General features: G+C 39.1%; 1 protein-coding gene across 1 annotated transcript in view; it reads right to left on the reverse strand.

Annotated features, from left to right (window-relative positions):
* Nucleotides 1-12,709: 12,709 nt before the first annotated feature.
* LOC140520247 (ALK tyrosine kinase receptor-like) overlaps nt 12,710-21,991 on the reverse strand; it is a 505,219-nt gene continuing 495,937 nt past the window's right edge. Inside the window, exon 4 of the mRNA XM_072634099.1 lies at nt 12,710-13,194. Within this exon, the coding sequence (XP_072490200.1) occupies nt 12,989-13,194 (206 nt within the window). The 3' untranslated portion in view covers nt 12,710-12,988. The remainder of the gene's footprint in view (nt 13,195-21,991) is intronic.

The following is a 21,991-nucleotide window of genomic DNA, read 5'->3' on the forward strand; positions in this document are numbered from 1 at the left end:
ATCTTAGATGATGATAGGCTTAGTTGAGAAACTAAGAAAATGGAATTTGAGGTTCTTAGGATTCAGGGGGCCCTGGTTGACACTGGGAAACAAAGTTTTTGTTGAGAAGATAATTTGTTTTTACTTCATACTAAATGAAATCAATTTGAAAGATTATATATAATATATACATTTATAAAATATATATTTACCTTCAGGGATTTGGAAGGTTAGAAGACAGAACCAGACAGACTATGGGACACAGGATGGTCTACTCAAAGTAAGGAAGCTTGGGACTAAGGTCTCAAGGACATTAGGCAATAAAAGGGGATGACATCAAATAACAGGGGACGTGGGAAGGACTCTTTCAGAACCATAAATCAAGTAACATCCCACTAGTGCTACATTTCACCTGTAAATAGTGTGTACTCCCAAACTCCTTCATATAAGAGTTAAAGATGGCTTGTGTACTTAAACTAAACATGATATTGTGCCATGGTACAATCTACACTGGGGACAGGAGAAAGTGTACCAGGAAGGAGAAGAAAGCTAGAACATTGGGCTAAATTCAAAAAGATTTAAATGAATAGGAATAAATGTGAAATTTTACACATAGGTTCAAAAACTCAGTGTCATAAGTACAAGATAGGGAATGTGTGACTAAAATGCAGTTTATCTGGAAAAATCTGGGAGTATACTAAAAGGACTGGAAGAATTCCTTGAAGGATCAAGCTATATCAACTGACATCATGTAATTTTTTAAAAACCATACAGAAAAGAAAATAGAGACAGCAGAGGGAAAAGTTTTATTTCAAAGTAAATTTTGTCATCTTTTTCATTCACCTGAATTCAAAGGATATTTGCACAGATAGGAGAAATTATAGTAAAGATACCCTCCTCCCTAAAAGCTTGCATTTGATTCTTCTAGTGTTAAAGGGTTATATGTATAATATGAGTGGGAATATGCCAGTGAGAAAAAAAAAACAGACCTGGGATGTTGAGCTGCATCATAACACAGTATTCCTCCAAAAGGGGTCCATGATTTTCCTTTACTCTGCCCTGGTTAGAACACTTTTGGAGGACTGTATTTAGTCAAGGCTGCATTGTAAAGATGGAGACTGGAGGAGGGAAGGGAAGAAGCATTTGTATAGCACCTATTGTGTGCCAAATACGGTGCTAAGTTCTTTTACAAATATCTCATTTGACCTTCACAACTTCCTGTGATGTAAGTGCCATTATTATCCTCCATTTTTAAAGTTGAAACTGAGACAAACAGATGTTAAGTGACTTGCTTAGAGTCACACAGCAAGTTAGAATCTGAGGCTGGATTTGAACTTAGATCTTCAAGACTCCAGGTCCAGTACTCTATCTACTGCACCACCAGTTGCCTCACTGCATTGTAAGAAGGACTTTGATAAACTATAGGGCATCCAGAGGAGAGTAAGGAAGATGCTGAAGAACTTTGAGACCATATTGGCAGTCTGCATGATGGCTGGATGACCATTTATCCAGTATATTATAGAAGGAGATTCTTGTTGGACTTGGACTTGATGGACCTCTGAGGACCCTTCCATTTCTGAGATGATATAAAGGGTCATGAATCTGGGGACAGGTCTGGTTTTTGTTTTGTTTTAGTGGTGGTGGTAATGATGGGAATTTCTCATTCCTTTTACCCCATGAATGGTGGTGGTGGAAAGCGAATCGGTGCAAAGTATGGCAAGAACTTAGCTTTGGGAACCTTCTGTTCAACGGTTGCTGTTAAAGAATTCTTCACTTCATCACACAAGTCAGAGAAGTGTGATAATATAACACAGATTATCTAACAGTGTGATAGTATAGCACAGACTGAGAAAGAAAATGGAGAATGGGTGATTTGCCCAACAAAGACATTCATCACTTTCTCTTCCAGTAGAGTAGTTTGGCATCTGAATTTAATCTGTCATTATCATTTGTTATTATTATTATTCCAGCAGAATAGTGAAGCTCAGTAACTATCTTATAGATGAAAAGTGCCATTTCTTAAATGCATCTTTGCAGCCCTATGTATGTGACATCGATAATTAGGAAAGTCACCAGGAAGTCTTTCTTTTCAGGCAGAGGGACTACAGTGGAAGTTGTCCCATTGCCAATCAGTCAATAATCTGGGACATCTTGGAGAGAAGGAAGCAACAAACGGTAAAGAAAATACAGAGAAAGAAAAAAATAGAAAGGAAAGAAGAAGAAAGAATGCCAAGCCTTCAGCTGTCAAGTCTCTAAGGTCAAAACTGGCAGAGGCTGATGGTTCTTTCATTTATATTCCTTGACGTGTGTCAGCAAAGGCAATCGTGAGTAAAAACTGTAACTGCCAGGAAAGGAATTGTCTTTTGTGTTTAGTAACAACCTTCACAGTTCAGGTGCAGCCTGACAGACATTTCCTAGCCACAGGTGGGATTGTTCATTGACTCTTTGGGTGCCCAGAAAGACCAACAATCTTCAAGTTACGCGTCTATAGCACACCTTCTACCAAGCGCTTTCCTCACAACAAAGTTGTGATTCCCCATTTTGTGGATGGGGCAACTGATGTGCCCAAGGAAACACAGTCATGATCTATCAGAGCCAGGACACAAACCTCAAGTTTCCCAATTTGAAGTCCAGTATTCTTTCCACTCTAGCTTTCAGGGACTGAATATTAAGTTAATATTTCCTTATTAAATTTGAATATTTAAACCTCAAGGCCTGGCCTTGTTGGGGATGGTCTCACAGCTTAGGATTGCATTCAGATGATTGTGTGTCAAACATTTCCAGCAAAGAGAAGCAATATGGTAGAGTAGGAAAGATCACTGAAATGGGAGCAGGCATACAAAAGAGCTGGAGGCAGTTCGGGGTAGCCGACAGCGGCTACCCTTAGAGTTAGGAAGACCTGTGTTCAAATCCCACCTCTGCCACTTCTGTGATAATGGGTTAATTAATAAACCTCTCTGAGCTTCAGTTTTTTGAGGTGGATATGGAGATACTAGTACTTCTAATACCCTCCCTGAACAGGGCTGTGAGGAGGCTCAAAAGAGCTAATATGCAATGGTTTTTGTAGCATGTTGCGAGCAGCCAGGGATTGCAGGGGATACTATATTGAACTCAGAATCAGGAAGATCTGAGTTCAAATCCAGCTTCAGCTGCCTAATTAAGTGACCCTGGGTGTGTCTTTTAAACTGTCTGCTTCAGTTTCCTTATCTGGAAAATAGGGAAAATAATAATACCTCCTAGGTGGCTGTTATTCAATAAATAACACATGGCCAGTGCTTTGTAAGCCTTAAAGTACCGTATAAATGTGGGTTATTATTATTATTAACATCAAACTGCTATATAAAGTCAGCTATTATTATTAAAAAATAATATTCAAGTGCCATGCAAGATATCAGCTTTTATTATTACTAACATTGAAGTGCTTTATAAATGTCATATGAATTCCAGCTCTGCTGCTAACTAGCTGTGTGACTTTGGGCAGGTTGCTTAAACTCCTCTGAACTTTTGCTTCCTCAACTCTAAAATAGGGAGATTAGATTAGATGATCTCTAAGGTTGCATCTGATTCAATACTCTATGACTGGGTGATGGAAGTTGGAGAATATTGCATTTTTAAAAAATCAGTATTATAGCCCTCCTTTTAGTAGAAATCACGTTCAACATGAAAGCTTTTATTGTATAGTTATTAGTGTGTTAGTTCAAAATAACTTGGGGGGAAAAACAGCGAATAGTTGTCCCTGCGAATGACTTTGAAAGTCAGGAAAAACCCATCTTGCAGTTAAATCATGGTGATGCCGGCATTTATATACGTCAGTTTTAATAAATGATCCCCTTCATTATCATGATTTCCATTTGCTATACAAATGAATGCAATGGAGGACTCTGGCCAAGGATGCCAAATGGCAGGGGTAACTGATTTTCTCCTGCTGGCCAGGATTGCTACCTAACTGCAGGATTATTGACATTAAACTTCAATATAACCTGAGAGAGAAAAATAGAATAGCATTTCAGTGGTTCCTTTTCTAAACAGGCTGTAATCTCAGAGAGACATTTCTATCCATTCCAACTCTGCCACTTTGGAAATTTGGGCAGGTTGTTTCACCCTCATGGGCTTCACTTTCCCCATCTGTAAAGTAAAAGAGTTGACACGGATGACCAAGTTTCTTTTGAGCTGGAACTCATGTGATCCAATTCACATGATTCAGATGAATTTAGGCATCATGGCCCATCCACATCTATTTATCCTGGAAATCAGAGATAGAAGCAGGCTCCATAACCAACTTCCCTCACTCCTACTACGTCAACACTGATTTAATTTCTAACAGTCTCCCCTTTCCACTCAGTGCCGTCTACTCCCTTAAGCCTTTCTGGATTCTTCTTCACCAGTGGGCTTTCTCCCTTACCTGATCTCCAAGTCCTTTGCCCCATTTGGGGTCCAAAAGCCAATCTCCCAGATCATCTAGTCCAACTCCTCATTTTGTAGATAAGGAAACTGAGAACCAAGAAAGTAAAGTGATTTGCCCAAGGTCACCCAGGTGTTAAACATCAGAGGCAAAATCTGAACCCAGGTCCTCTGACTTCAGAGTCAATTTCTTTTCCTCTCCGTTTCAGGCATTCAACACGTTCTAATTTATTTTGTATTTATTTGTATACCTTTCCAACTCCCTACCAGACTTCAATGTATGAGCTGCTTCTTAGTCATATTTGTGTCTTGCCCCATTGAAATCTCCATTTAGGGCTCCCTTCACTACCACAAGTGCTTCGGATATATTTTGTATTGCATTTGATTAGAGCAGAGTGATGTTGTTTTGGTTCTCTTTAAAAAAGAACCAACTATCCTATTTGTATACATATATTGTATTTATATTATATGTTATATTGGCATATTAGCATTGATTGCATTTACATATTGATATTAAATGTATATTTATATTATATATTGCACCTATAATGCATGTGTTATACATAATATTATCTTGTATAATGTGGACATTGTAAGTTGTATATATAGAGTGTAAACATTATCTTGTCCAAAGTATATTTTATAGATGTATATTTTCTTGTACAATGAATACATCATATTGTATATAATGTACACATTATCTTGTATAATGCAAGCATGATACATTCTATATACACATAACTACACATTATCTATGGTCGCAGTAGAATATCAGCTCCTTGAGGGCAGGGAATATTCGATTTTTTGTTTTCTTTGCATTTCCAGTACCTTGCATAATCCTTAATACCTAACTGCCATTTGATAAACACTTATTGAACTGAATTTACTAACAGCAATTTTATAAGTGCCTATGATTTGTGATTTGTTGTATTAGGTGACTTTGGCTACTCCACTATTAGGAATGGTCTCAATATGAAAAAAACATCCTTTTTTATGATCATTGTTGCAAAATAAGGCAGAAAGTCATGTCAGTGTCTGTTGCTATTCTGTTTCATTGCACTGGAGAAGTTTATCTGTAGGTATGAATCCCAAACCTATTTAGGATTAGTTTATGTCATACATTATATTGTCTGCTCTCTCCTCAGGACAGTGAAGTTTGAAATATCTCTGGGCACTTTTACCCAGCTGTGGGAGAAAGTGGACCTTCCCAATCATGACTTCAGAAGACTGAGGATGATGACTATCTTACACACCTTGGCAAAGTGAAAAGGGTCAGTGAGACAGAACTAGACTGGCATTCTCGGATGTGACCAAAGTATCGATTTGTTTTGCCTGACTATACATATCTGTTATAATGGGATGCTACTAGCGGGACACAAGACAGGAGGGGAGGTTAAACAGTGGAATAATAAACATAGAAAACAAAGACAGGTTATGCAGTTTTAGTCACTGAAATTAATTTAACTGCAATGGTCACTTCACATGCTTAAGTGGTTGCGTTGATGCTCAATATTAAGTTTTCAATAAAACATTTAATTTGTTAAAAAGAGAACATTGGCTTTATTTTTGCCCAATATTGAGGAGTAAATGAGATATCTGTTGCCTCTGAAGTAATATAACTCACAGAACCTTTCAAAGGTTTGCAGAGTGTTTTCTTCACAATAACCCCATTGGTTAGTACAAATAGTATTATTTCCATCTAACATCTATAGAAAATGAGGCTCTGAGAGGGGAACAGGGCAGCTGAGTGGGAAGAGATTGACATGACTTCTCATATTGGTTGTATGAGTTTTGCTAAAATGTAACAACCTATGATCTGCCTTGCAACTGTATTCTAAGGTTCTCCTAACTTTAGGGTCACACCTGCCTCTTTGCCCTCCAGACTACCAAGCACTGTTTTATGTGATACACCCTAAGGATCCTTGTCATCTACCATAGGAGGGAACCCTTAGGACTTTCAGGTTTTTCCAGCTGGCCTGTAACTGACCAGTCTTTTATGTGATATCTCCCCCAATTAGCACGTGGGCTCTGTGAGAGCAGGGATTTTCTCCCTTTCGAAAAAATCTATATCCCTAATATTAGTTGCTCATTGGTAGACTGGGCAATATAACAAAAATAACATTTATACCTAAATATATTTACTAAGTGCCATACTAATCAAACTACCAAAAACTATTTTGTTGAGCTAGAAAAAATAACAACAAAATCCATCTGGAAGAAGAAGAAGTCAAGAACATCAAGGGAATCAATGAAAAAAATGTGAAGGAAGGAATACTAGACTTCAAACTGTAATACCAAGTGGTAATCATCAAAAATATCCTATTACAGGATAAGAAACAGGGTGATGGAGCAGTGGAATAGAGTAGGTTTGAAGGCTGCTTTGAGCTTCTGACTCCAGGCCCAGCATTCTATCTATTATACCACCCAAAGTCTCTAGCATTTAGTAAATGCTTTTATATTGATTGATTGACTGATTGATTCATTTATCCATTCATTTATGTAAACTCTTGCACATTACTGACACTGACTTGTGCACAAGGGGTGGAGTAATATACGTTTTCAAAGACATATAGAACTAGGAAGGGAGATAGGTTGGTCATATAGTGAAAACACAAGGTTAAAAAAATGGACAACCTAAGTGCTACACTGACCTCCAGGAAATATTAAAGCCTTCCTTGTAGATCCTCTCTGAAAGGTTTATAGGAAAATATAAGTACTAGTTATGAAAAACTAATAAATAGAAGTATTTATTGATTGGTTTTATACATATATACATATTTGTGTCTCATGGAAGCCATCTCTCTAGGGTGGGAGGGTGGGGAGGGAAGAAAAAAAAGAAAAAAGAAAGTTACATAACTTTTTCATCTATTTAAAAGGAATAGAAAGCTGTACACAATAGATTTGCAGTTTCATATACAATCATCTTTTCCCCCCTTATTCTACTATGTTATGGAAAGGCTTGTTTTATTTTTTAAGTTCAGAGTAAAATGAATTTTTAAAAAATTTCATAAAATAGATTTTTAGAGTTACAGAATTGATGAGTCAGAAGGATCCTAGATGGCTATCTACTCCAACCAATACAAAGTGATTCTCCATCACAACATATCTGATAGGTAGTCACCCAATCTCTCTTTGAAGACCTCCAAAGATAAAGGATGCATTGGTCATAGAATGCAATGTAAACTCCTTGAGGTCAGGGTCTGCTTCATCTTGATTTTTCATTTCTAGCACCTAGGACAGTGTCTGGCATGTAGTAGATGCTGAATCTTAAATAGCTTGCTGATTTGCAATGAGTAGGATTGAAAAGGAGAAAAGGATGGTAGTCATCTGAACCAGAGGAAAAATTACCTATTCTGATGAAATCAAGTATCCATAGATCTATCAAAGTGTTTTTAATCTATGAAGTCCTTTTTAGTATCAGTAGTTCAAATGACTGGTAATATCTAACCCCCTAGGGGCTGATTCTCACATCCACCTACAGTTGTAGTATGCTGGTCATGCTTGATAAAATCTGAGACATCTCGATGACAGAGCTTTGATGCAACAAGAGCAAAGTGTGTGGTGGAAGCGAGGACCCAAGAAAACTTCTCCAGAGCTCTTAAGGCCTGAAGTGTAACTGACAAGTTGGTGGTCAGTGAATTTCAATGGGTTTGTTTTGCTCACCCTCTGGTGCTTGATTTTATACTCCCTGCCTCCTGGGGTCATTGTGGCCAGATGAATGCATGACTGGGCCTGGCATTTCATCTCCTCTGTCCCTCCAAGGCTACCCTTAAAGTCAAATGATTTTGGCAGAGGTAATCAATTGTGCTTTGAAATCCACAGGGCCTCATGCAGGCTCTTTTGTCTTCCTAGAGTCAGGAAGCATGGCAGCTGCAGTGATTCCCTTTTACTGTCTTTCCTCTGTTGTTAGCAATTGCTTCCAAGCAGGATGCTCTGCCTGACATAACATCCCAACCCGCATCGCTCACCAGTGGTTCATGACTCCCCGGTTTCCTGGGGACTATGTAGTTCCTGCGTTACCATCCCTCAGCCCACTCCTCTGAGTCAAGCTTTCCACAGCAGGCTTTATTATTACACCTTCCCCCACTTTGTTACTTCAGACACATACTGTTGTTTTCCAAAAAGCAATCCCTAATCACTCTCTCCTATTACAAGAGGAAGCCAGTAAGGTTTGTGATAATCACTGTCATCATTGCTCAGCTCTACGCTCTCTGATGCACCAAGAAGAACAGAACTTTAGTCACTAGGTCATAGGACTGGATTCTGGAAAGTATGCAAAATCACAAATCGTTTCAAAATCACGTTCCTTCCCTTGCTACTGGTATGATTTTAGGGTCATAGATGTGCATCTGGAAGGGAATCCTGCCTGGGCCTTAGTTGGGCTATATGCCATGTCTCTTTAGGTTCTAAATATGAAGATTTCTAATGTTAAATAGAATGTTGGAGCTTTTGAAGAATGCAAACTGCTGAATATCTCAGGACCCATAGCTTAAGTCAGTTTGATTTGAGAAGTAGGATTCTGAGAAGGTAGCAAACGAGTAACATGGCCATACCCATGGGCACATATCCTATGGATATAGCCCATGGACAGAGACAATAGCTCCTGTATTTTTTAGGTAAGAGATCTGTTAGGCAAATGCCTTTGTTTGCTCTGCAAGATTTCTACCCTTTCAGATATTCCAGAGGCACTCAGGGACAATTCACTCAAACAAACAGCAATGGACTATTGATTACCCCTTCAGCTTGCCACCTTCCTGTCTCACCATATATTGATCTGTGCCCGAGGCAGGCATGACAGTCTTGCCTAGTCCACAAAACTAACCTTTTAATTTGGCTTTTTGGAGTTGCTTTTAGTCTTCACCAAACTAAGAGGGAAAACTCCAGAGAAATTTTTCTGCTCCTGAGATGCCCTCATCGGGAGAGGGTGGAACACTGGTAGAAGCAGACCCAGGCCCAGGTGGCCTTGTAACATCAACAAAATCTGTCTTCAGCAGGAAGAGGTTGTTCTGCCTAAGGTTGCTATGGCAGCATTGATGACAGTTAATGTTAAAAAAAAATGCTGTGTCATAGGGTAAAAAGCAATGGAATGAGGAAAGACTGGAGTTCAAATCCTGGCTCAAACATTAGCCAAGTGATCCCAAACAAGTCCCTTAAGTTCACTAAGCCTCAGTATTCCTGGGCAGCAATAAAACCGATAGCATCCACCACAATATTATTGATGACAATAATGGTGTAATTATATACATGTATAACATATACTATAAATTATATATTACAAATAATAATTTAAATGATTCTTTAAGGTTTACAAAGCACTTCACAGAAGCTAAGTCATTTGCTCTTCACAACAATTCTGTGTAATAGGTGCTATTAGGATCCCCATTTTATAGATGAGAACACTGAGACAGAAAGCATTTAAGTGACTTGCCCAGGGTCACATAGCCAGGAAGTATATGAGATGCTATGTTCTATCCAGTACTTTTTGTGAGAAACAAATAAGGTAATGAAAGGAAAGCACTCTAATGTTCTAGATGCATCAGTTATCATTATCAGCCATTATCTGTGCCATGCATTTGTTCAATGGTTTTTTAAAGGAATTTATTAGTGTGCTGGTGCTAGAGATAAAAAGACAAAAAATGACAAGATCTGTATTCCCAAGAAGCTTATATCCTACTGGACTACATAATAGCTGATAGTAATGGCTGGTATTTATATAGCACACTATTTTAGAGAGACAGCATGGAGTAGACTCAGGCCTGGCTTTGGATTCGGCTGTTACTATGTCCTTTGATGCACCAAGAATGGAACTTCAGCTCTCTCCTTTCTGCATGTGAACCCAGAAAGACATGGTTTCAAGATGTGATTCTGATATACATGTGTGTGACTTTGGGCAACCTCTCTGGCCCTCAGTTCTTCATTATAAATGGGCTGGGCCTGATGTTTCTTTGAAAAGTCTCTCCATTTCTAAGTCCAGGATCTATAAATGGGTATATGACCATGGTCCAAGCATTTATAGCCTGTCAGTGCCCTGGGAGATTTTCAAAGACTGTAAGTTTAAAATGAGCCACCAATTTGCATCAGTGGAAAGAAATTCTATACTGGAAGTACCTCTTCCAATGAAGTCAGAGGTCTGGACCAAAACAAAGAAAAAAAAGTCTGACATGATTTCTCTGTTCTGATATGCACCCATGGATCTTTGACTTCACCAGGACACTGAAAGAAGTCCATAGTTGTTCTAGATCAGTCTTTTCACAAGACTCTTTTGGTATGAGAAACTGGACAAACTAAATTCTTTGCACTTTTTTTGCAAGACTTCTTGAGCCTGTGGTTTTCCCTCTACTCTGGCCCTCACATTATTACTTGTGGATTTTTTAATCAATGAATTCTTACATATTCTGGTCTATAACTGGTCCAGAATTTAGCTGAAGTCTTACAAGTAACGAACATTTTCTGGAACCTTAGAACCTTAGAGGCCTAACATATGGGTTGTCAACTCAGAGAAAACAGATGTCACCAGCCAATGTGTGTTGGCACCTTTCTCTTGTTCCCAGGTCTCTCCCAACTTCACTGTCATCCACCTTTGCAACTTGCCCATAAGTTGTCCCCTGAACTCCTAAGCCCTGCCTTACCCATAATGCTAACTAACACATTCTGCATGTACCAATACTAAACTTTCAAAAGCTCATTGGGAGATGACATTGGTCAGTCAGGAAAAGAAGGGTGAGAACATATAGCTTAAGACTCAATAAAAGTCCTTCAGACTTCAATAATGTTCCAACACCTTTGGCTGCCCCATCTGCCCCACTCATGCAAATGCAATCCCTTGCAAACTGGACTCCATATGGGAAGCAGAAGCTGGGCTGGAGGGAGACACAAACCCATGTAATTGCTCAGGAGAAACAGTAGGCCATCAAAAGTTGAGACATGTTTGGCTTTTCCTGCTAGAGAAGAAGCTCTTGACCATAAAGATTTCCAGTCACCTGGAAAAGTCTCTCTGGCTGGAGCACTGAGAACTGCATGAGACATGTTTGGCTTTTCCTGCTAGAGAAGAAGCTCTTGACCATAAAGATTTCCAGTCACCTGGAAAAGTCTCTCTGGCTGGAGCACTGAGAACTGCATGTAGATATATGACAAGAAAGGCTAGCATAATTTCATTTCTGCAGGAAGGCAGCCTGCAAGCTCAGTTTTCAAAGTTCAAAGAGGATGAGGTCCATGAAATTACTAATGGGGTAAGCTATGCTTCTTTCAGAGCTGAAAAATCACATTTTCTCTTTGTATCACATCAGCAAGGAATGGAGATCACGCAAGAAGCCAACTTTTAGATATCCCTGCCTCCCTATAAGTACCTACTCAAACAACAGAAGGTCCCATGCCTGGTTCAATTCAATTCAGTCCAGTCCAAGAAGCATTTATTAGGCACTTGTCATTTGCAAGCTACTGTGGTTTCAGAGGCAAAGCTAAAAATTTTGACTACCCTAGTAGAAACTGCTGCAAAGCTTCAGAGCCACATGTCTTCCAAAGTCATCAGACCACAGGGGCAGAAAAGAGTGTAGATGTAGTCATTTTTACAATGAGACTCTCTTATTTAGCCAAGCCTGCTAGCATGACACCTGGTAAAGTAAGTTATATAGTGAGAGCAGCAAGAGGGGGTTAATGCAACTAGCCTGCTTGTTCCTATGTGTTAGCTAATTAAGTAGGGAGAATTTGCTATATATCTCTTATGGGTCATATCCCAGAATGAGGCAAGTTGTATTTGACCCTCAGGCTGCATATTGGCTCTGTCCTAATTGCACAATGAAAGAAATTTCTTGCACTCTTAAAATGTAAGGTCAATTATCTGGCCATTATGTATACCCATGGAAAGGATAAAGCAACTGGGAGGAACAGTCTCCTGTGTTCTGACTCAAGCTTGCTCTCTATTGCTGTTCGTATTTTACTCATATGCACACCAGAGTCTTGTAAGCAGTTAACATGTAAGTGAATTTAGAGGGCTTAGTTCAAATGTATCTTGTACATACCTATAGTGTTTTAAGGAGCCTTACAAGTCTCAGATAATGCTCTATAGAAATCTCTGCTGAATGAGCAGAGCTACAAGAATACTTGAAGAAGACAGTTAGAGACCTACTAGTGTGACTTCCAAGTTAGTTTCTTGTCCCTGAGATTTGTAGGAGCTTCCTGAATACTCATTATATCCATGTTCAGATGTTTCTCAGGTCTTTCCTTCTGCTGAGGCTTTCCTTGTGAAAGTCCAGATTCCGATATCATAAATTACTTTAATTTCTGTTTCAAACATTATCGTCATCTCTTTCCTTACTGGCTCCATCTGGGTTTGGGTCAATAAGTATCTTAAATACACAATTATTAATTGCCCGCTCTAACAGTTAGTTCTTAGACCTTGGAAAGGCAGTCAGCCAATGAGGTTAAAAGGACACCCTCTTACCCTCGCTCAGAGTTGTAATGACCCTCAAAGGGAGTAAGTATCAGCAGTAATGGTCCAGTCTGGACCCTCTCTGTTAAAAGATCATTGTATATTTGATATAAACTTCAGGGCCCTGGAAAATTTATGCCAAAAATTAGCTTAAAAAATAGTTTGAAAGATGGTCCAGACTTACCCATATTTCTCTGGATTTGGAACCAGCACGATCTCTCTCCTTGCTTCATTGTGTGGTAGGAGTTGGGCCATGTATCTCCCAGAGGTTTGGAGGTCCCTATACACGGACACTTCCATGGTGCAGTGCTCACTGTTGCTCCTCATCCAAGGGCTCAGAATGGTATGTTTGGTGTTTTCAGATGTATTGAGGAGAAGGAAAGAACCTAAGGAGAAAAATGATGAGGGTTGAGTTCTAGGATGTGTCCAGAATATAGATCCAATTGGAACTAAGTACTTGGTATAGTTCTGGAATCTAAGGATTCAGGATTCAGCTCTGCCAAGTAAGTCAAAAACCATTTATTAAAGTGCCTACTATGTGTCAGGCATTATGTCAAGTGCTGAGGACACAAAGAAAGGCAAATGACAGCCCTTCCCCCAAGGGGGAAGAAAACATGTAAACAACTATGTACAAACAAGAGAAATACAAGATTAATTGGAGAAAATCAGAAAAAGAGGAAACAAACATTAAGGAGGATCCTATACCATTGGGAGGCAGTGTCATGCAGAGGAAAAAACCCTGGTCCTTTAGAGTCAATCAGAAGGGTTGGATTCCAATTCTAACATTGCAACTCCCTGATCTTAGGAAATTAATTTAATCACTCTGGGCCTCAATTTCCTATTCTACAAACCAAAGGGATTTCACTACATGGTTTTTCATGTTTTTTACCGGTCTAAGTTCACAGTTTAGTTGTTCGATAAGCACTTGTTTATTAATACCTGCTGTGTACCAAGTCCTCTAGGCACTGGAGATAGAAAGATAGTCTTCAACTTTAAGGGGCATGATAAGGAAATTTATGAAACTTTCCATACTTTTTCATAACCTCCTCTCCCCCTCCTCACCTTTTTCTCCACCTTATTTTGCATCCCCACATACTGTTTGATCCAGCGAAAACAATCTCTTTGCTATCTCCTGAAAAAGTTCTGGGTATTGAACAAATTCCATATTCCAGTTCTGGGCATTTATTCCTGGAGAAGCTTTTCTTTCTTCTCTCTACCTTCTGGTTTCCTTGCCTTCCTTCAGGTCCCAACTAAAATCCCACATTCTACAGAATCCCACTTTCTTCCTCCATTGGTTATCACTCATCTATCTTGCATCTAACTTGTTTTTGCATAGTTGTTTTCATGCTCCCTATTAGATGGTAAACTCCTTGAAGGCAGGGATTTTTGTCTTTCTTTGTACCCTTAGTGCTTATCACAGTGCTTGCTGAATAGTAGGCACTTAATGAATGTTTACAGACTGAATAACAATCTCCTGGGAAAGGTTCAGAGTTAAGAAAATACTAAATAAATGAATATATATATGCATATATATACATACACATATATGCATACATACATGTACATATGTGTGTGCAGAGAGAGAGACAGAGAGAGAAGAGAGACCATTTGAGTGGAGGAGAGGATCACCATGTAGGAGGTGGCATTTGAGCTACATCTGGAAGGACAATGGGGATTCTAAGAGGCAAAGGTGAGAAAAGAGTGTCTTCCAGAAATGGGATATAGCCAGTGCAAAGTCATGTAGATGCGAGACAGGATATGTGAGAAATAACAAGTGGATCAGTAGTCTGGCTGGAAGGTAGAATGTGTAAAGAATGTTCATAAGTTTGGTTATAATCCTAAAACTTCTCTGGCTCTCAGTTAATTGACTTGGCACTAGGGTAAGAAACTGAGAAAATTAGACTTCTTAGGGAGAAACTGGTTTTAGAATTTTAAATGGTCAAAGCACATAAACAAAATTTTTCAAAAGGAGAGGTGCAAACTATCACTAATTATATGAAAAAAAAAACATGCTCCAGATCACTAATTAGAGATATGTAGATAAAACTAATCCCCGAGTTTCTCAGAATATTGAGAACTATAAAAAATGGAAATGGTCAATGTTGGAGGGGGTGTAGAAAGACAGCCAAAATAATGAAGCTGTCACACCATCAGATAAAACAATTTGGAACTATAAGTGAATACAAAAGCATTTACGAAGCACAGTTCTGAACATTGGGTATACAATTTTTTAGATAGTCCTTGCTTTCAAGAATTCCACAAGAGAAGACATCACATACAGATGGGAGGTAACAGGGAAGGGTGCTTTGTTCTCAGGAGTTAGAAAGAAGATGGAGACTAGCAGAAGGCCTAAGATGAGATGAGGGCTGGATGAAACTGATCCATGGAAGGAATATGTTTCTCACTAAACTGTTTCTACCTTTTGATCTAGCAATCTCACTATTGAATATGTGCTCCAAGGAAGTCAAAGAGAGAAGGAAAGTCCCATAATCAATCGAATGGTCAATCAACAAGTACTTATTAAGTGTCTACTAGACACTAGGGATACAAGTACAAAGAATGATACAATCCCTATTTGCAAAAGAGTTCATATTCTAAAAGGAGAAACAGTAAGTACACACACTCACAATATACACAGATACACAAAGATATATATATATGTATACATACATGTATAACAAAGGCAATATATATGTATTTGTGTACACACACACATATACATTTACACACACTGTCATATGAACAATAGTTTAGTCATTTTGACTCTTTGTGAACTCATGGACCCCATTGTCTGTGGGGTTTTCTTGACAAGGATACTAGAGTAGTTTGCCTTCTTCAATGGATTAAGGCAAATAGAAGTTAAAAGATTTGCCCAGGGTCAAACGGCTAGTAGGTGTCTGAGGCCACATTTGAACTCAGGTCTTCCAGATTTCAGACCTAAGGCTCTATCCACTGAGCCACCTAGCTGTTTCACATAAATGCATATAAAGTAGTAAAATACAAGATCATTTGGAAGGGAAGGCATTAGTATTAAGGGGTTTTATGAAAAGCTTCATTCTGAAGATGGCTCTTGAGTTGCATTTTAAAAGAAGAGGGAGAAATTCTACGAAATGGAAAGGAGAAGTGTATTCCAGACATGTTATATAGCCAGTGCAAAGGCACCAGGAAGAGAAATGGAATATTGATTGTTAAGAGCAGAAAGAAAGGCAGTTTGGCTGTATCTTAGTATTTAGGAAGGGAAGCAATATTTAATAAGAATGGTAAAAATCATATAAGAATAGAGGGGTAAGATGAGGTCAGGTTGTGCAGGGATTTAAAACAAAACATAGGAATCTATATTTTGTCTTAGAAGCAATAAGATGTTAACTTTTTATGGTAGCAAAGAATTGGAAACAAAGTGGGTGTGCCTAATGGGGGTAATGACTAAACAAAAACTATAGTATAACAATGTAATGGACTAGTATTGTGACATAAGGATCTGTAGATACAAGGAATGTGGAGAAGCATGGGCAGAAGCATATGAGCAGATACAGAGCAAAACAGAAACAAGTCCTAAACAATATATACAATTATTTCAATGATGAAAAAGAAATAGCATTTGAAGTAGTCAGACTCTGATGAATTACAATGACCTACCATGGCCCAGAGAATTGATGATGATGGAATATACTTCCTGCTCTTAGTAGACAGGTAGGGGGTAGAGTATGGATATAGAATGTTGTATACACTGTTGGATGTTGCATCTATATTAGCTGGTGTTGCTTATTTTTTTCTTTATTTCAAATAAGTGTTCAATGGAGGATGGTTATGGAGAGATTATGCAAAAAAAAAAAAAACCCAAACAACAAAATAAAACCCAAAATAAAGCTTTTAAAAATAGATATGATTAGGATTGAAGAATCTTTCATGCCTACCCCACATACCTCCTTCATTCTATGCATAAAGCCTTCTCTAAAGTTTCGTTTTTCTTTCAATCCAATAATCCTATGATCCATCTTATAACTGACCAAGAATTTAAAGATTGTTTAGTTCAATCTTTGCAAAACTGGGCTAGAAACAATCATCATACCAGGTAGTTTGCTGGCCTCTCCTTACTCCTAGGTAAAGAAAAGACTGCAAACTACAGATCATACCCATCCCAATAAACTGCCCCCCTGGAATGAGCCAATCGGAATTTCTCATACCACATGTTGCCCCGTTTGAATGGCTCTGTCATCGATCTCCAAGAAATATATATTGGAGAGGTTTTCTGTCATAATAAAAGGTCTGTGCCATTTTACTGTTCCCAGCATTCCCTCCAACGCATTAATTTTATATGCACCTCTTCAACATTAAAGTTTGAATGGCTCTGTTACATCTTTGGCAGGCTAATCCTATTCCAAAGATGTCTTTGACTTCCCCTCTGGGAATAAGCTAATGAGTTCTTCACCCACTTCAGCTCCCTTGGGGCAATTTGAATTAGCCTTCTTTGGTTGATAACTAATTTATCAGATATTCAAGGGAACTAGCAACTAGAGATAAAGTATGATTCCCATGGGAAAAGAGGATTCCAACCACAAACATCATTTTTAACCCTACTGTGAAGGGAAATTCTAAGTCCTTCAAGGACAGAGACTAGGCATTAGTCATTTCCCAACAAAGAGTCTCTTCCTCCCCTCCCCCAACATGTTATTTATGTACTTTTAACATTCATTTTTGAAAACTTTGAGCTCCAAATTCTGTCCTTCTCTTTAGCCTCTCCCCTCCCATCGAGAAGGCAAGAAATATACCAATTATACATGTGAGAAATCATTTAAAGAATATTTTTGCATCAGTCATGTCCAGCAAACAGTCCTATTTTTCTTTTTTTTTTTTCATTTCAGGCAATAAGGATTAAGAGACTTGCCCAAGGTCATACAGCTTGTGTTCATCCTTCCTTGCAAAGAAGACCATGCCATCAGAGAAATGATGACATGACTTGCACTTGACTTTGTTTTGAGTGAGGGAGGTCTATGCAGGTCACCAGGCTCACTTCTCCAGAGCCATCTGAATCCAGTGACCAGATATTCATCAGGATGACTGGAGATGACCCAGAATGCATGGGAGACCTTGGGACCTTTAGGCCAAGGTCTTTGCAGGTACTCACTTAGGATGAGGTAATGCCCATTCATTGAATAGGCCTGTTTAAGAAGTAGCCAGGGCATGGCCCCTTTAATGAGGTCAAGAAAAACAAAGACATCAGGCTGGATAGGAAACAGCAACAGCTAGTATTGATAATCAGTGTAAAGTTACGGGAGTCCAGGAGCCCTTGGCAGGGGCCCCATGGAGTACCAGTTTTAAAGTGTAGTTGGTTTAAGGTTTTGGTATAGGACAGGGGACAGGATAGGGGAAAGGAAGGGAAAGGAAAGGAATGGAAGGGAGGGAAGAGGAGGGGAGGGAAGGGGAGGGAAGGAGAGGGGAGGGATGGGGAGGGGAGGAAAGGAGAGAGATGGGGAGGGGAGGGAAGGGAAGAGAAGGGAAGGGAAAGTGGAGGCAGTAAAACCCAGATCAGCTGGCAACTTTTGGCCATCCAACTTTTTCTTCCTTTGGAGAGGAAAAGGAAGAGGGGGAGAGAGACATTTACACTTAGTAAGAGTCTAAAGTCAGAGGTGGCTACTTCTTAAACAGGCCTATTCAATGAATAGGCATTACCTCATCCTAAGTGAGTACCTGCAAAGACATTGGCTTAAGGGCCCAAGGTCTCCCAGGGCATCCTGGGCCATCTCCAGTCATCCTGATGAATATCTGGTCACTGGATTCAAGAGGCTGGTGACCTGCACAGCCCTCTCTCACTCAAAACAAAGTCAAGTGCAAGGAATGTCATCATTTCTCTGATGGCATGGTCTTCTTTGGCAACAAAGGACAAACACACACTATTGGTGATGAAGTTAGTCTTCAGAGAGAGAGCAGGAGGAATTTAGATCATTCCAATTCCATTAAACTCAGTAATATTTAACTGCTGGAGTTATTCCAACAGTACCGGGGTCGGGGGTATAAAATGCTGGATTTGGAATCAGAGGAACCCATTCAAATCATGGTTCTCTTTCTTACTACCTGGGTGACCCTGGTCAAGTAACTGAACATTTCTATGTCTCATTTCCTCATCCATGAAAGATGGGGCTGGACTAAGTTATTTCTAAGGTCATTTATATATAAATCTATAATCCTATGAATAAACATTCATTAGGTACCTTCTAGCTACAAAATAATGTCCTAGGTGCTGGGAATTCTAAGAAGACAATCATTATGCTTAAGGAGCTCACTTTCTATTGGGAGAAACAAACTGGATTTGGAACTCCCTTCACCAATATGATCTCAACCTCACTACAACTTAGCCTCTTGGAAAATACCTGAAACTCACAAAGGATAAATGACTTCTCTAGTTATAATGTAGATACTCTTGGATTTGAACTTGGGTCTTTCTTGATTCCATGGCTGGTACTCTATGCACTACAATGATGACTTCCACAGTATGTATTGGATAAGCAAGTAAAATGTAATTTAAGGATAAGGAAAGGACTAACAAATGGGAGGAACTGGGAAGGCATCATAGAGGAGGTGGCATCTGAGAAGGATTTAACAGAAGATTAGGATCCTAACAGAGAGAGGTGTATTCCAGGAGAGTATTCTAGGCATAGTGGGTGTCTTATGGGAATGACCACAGGGGAGATGCCAAATGTGAAGTTTGAGGAAAAGCTAGTGGTTCAATTTGGCTAGGATGTAGGAGGCATAAAGGGGAACACCATAGAAATAAAGGATGCATGAACAGAATCAGAAAAGACTCTGGAGGTGACAAGAAGCGGATATATGCGGTATCTTTACTCATTTAGTAGTGCATTAATGTAAGGGGCGCTGACCACCATGCCATCTGGGACACCACACTGACGGACATCAGGTAAACTGAGTCTGGTGCAGGGAAGGGTGAACAAGATGGCGCTGGAAGGCATGGCCCCACCCCTGGTTTCTACTTGTCACCATAGCACATTAAACTAAATGATACTTGGGCAAACTTTGTGCCAACCTGTTAATGTCCCAAAGAGAGCATCTAGTCCAGACCATGGCAGAGGGAATGTGAGGGCAAGTTGGTCCTGGGCCAAATAATGTCTCTCCCAGGTCCTGGCAGAGAGACAGGAAGGTCAGACTAACCCTGAATAAATGTCAGTTTCAATGCATTCATATTGTCCTATGTCATCACTCCATATAAATCATACTGGATTAATGAGGGGTGGAATGGGACTAGAAGATGGTCCTGGACATCTGGAGTAGGTTCCATCAAAAAAGATGTTATTTAAATGTTAGCTCCAAAAAGGAAAATGCATCCAAGGGGGGTTGTACCTCTGAGATGAGGAAGGATTTCTTTAGCATAGATTCATATGTCATTAGATGTGGAACAGACTCTAAACATCATCTTATCTAACCGTCTCATTTTATGGTTGAGGAACCTGAGTGACTTATCCCAGTACTCTTAACTAGTTAAAGGCAGAAACTTGAACTCAGATCTCTTCCTAGTCTACTGCTCTTTTTATTATACTCAGAGTTGGAATCGCAAGACTTGAATGTGAATCCTGGCTCTGTTACTTACTTTGACCACAGGAAACTTACTTGACTTCTTTGAGCCTCAGTTTTCTTGTCTATAAAATGAGACTAATAATATCTATCTCACCAGGATGCTGAGAATATCAAATGAGATAATTTATATAAAGTGCATTGCAAACCTTAAAGACTCAATAAAAATGCCAGTTATTGTCACTGTGATTATTCTTATCACTCCAGGTTCAATAATAATCTTTTAAAGATGAGTATTCCATCAATGCCATTCCATGACTGTAAGTCACTGAAAAAGAGAAAAGTTATGTCACCCAGAGGGAGATGGAAAGGTGTGTGGTGAATGTGAACAAGCTGCAACATTGACAAAAAAGAAACTAAATAAAGGAGATATCATCAAAGAAATGTATGCTAGGAAAAGCTTATGGGCTAGTCATTGATGAGGGTGAGGGAGAACCACTGGATGGTCTGTGTTCTTCACTGCTAACCCCCTTATAGCAAAAGAAAGCGAGGGAGTTTCCAAATATGTTGGGTGGACCCTCTGTGGGAAACCCATGAGTAGACCTGGAGAAGAGTTACACAAGATGAGCAGACATGAATAGAGTGCGATTTGAAATACTGGAAGATACATCTAAAGCAGTGGTTCTCAAGCTGGGGTCTATGAATTTTCTTTTTCAGATATTTTGGTAAATGTACTTCAATATAATTGACAATCCTATGTATTTTATTTTATGGATTTAAACTGTCTGAAAAAGGGATCCATAGATTTTTCCAGATTTCCAAAGAAAGGATTCATGATATAAGAAAGGTTAGAGTCCTGGACTAAAGTGATGAGATAAGAGATCAGTGATTTTTTTTTTTAGTTTTCCATTAAAATAAATTTTATTCAATCTATTATCTTTACATGATCTACATTTCTCAATATGTTCCCTTCTTCTTCACTCTCCCCAAGAACCATTCATTACAATAAGGAAGAAAAAAAGTTCAGCAAGACAAACTGATACATAGGGAATGATATAATTGGACCTATAATTCTCCACTTCTGAAAATAATGGGACTGGGGGAGAAGAAAGTGCTTTCTCATAAATGAGTGAAAAAATTTTATTATGTGCCAGATATTAAGTCAAACACTGGGAAAATGGATATAAGGAAACAAAATAATCCTTCCCCTCAAGGAGGTTATATTTGAATGGAGTAAGTCAACATATATAGAGGAGCAGTTGAGGAGGAACTTTAGACAGGAAAGTTGGAGAGAATGATGACTGGAGTGATGGTCCAACTGACTGACATATTGGACATGGGGGAGGGGCTAGGCACACAAGTGTAGCATGGCACAGAGGTGATCAGGAAATTTTATGGTGAGTTTAGGTCTGGGCAAGATAATGTTAATGCTAATTACTTAGAATCCAAGAATATCAGTGGTAGGAGTTTGAGTTCCAGGTCAGAGTGAGACTCCAGAGCATAGGCAGCATTGCACAGAAAGGCCCTCTTCTGGAGGAGTGGGGCAGGTTTGGTCATTATAATTTCTTGGCATTCAGTTCCAGTTGTTTTGGGTTTTTTTTTTTTGTTGTTCTTTCCTTTTATATTTTTTGTAGCATATTGTAAAACTTCTTTTTTTGG

The sequence above is a fragment of the Notamacropus eugenii genome, chromosome 1 (assembly GCF_028372415.1).
Source record: "Notamacropus eugenii isolate mMacEug1 chromosome 1, mMacEug1.pri_v2, whole genome shotgun sequence".
Taxonomy (NCBI): domain Eukaryota; kingdom Metazoa; phylum Chordata; class Mammalia; order Diprotodontia; family Macropodidae; genus Notamacropus; species Notamacropus eugenii.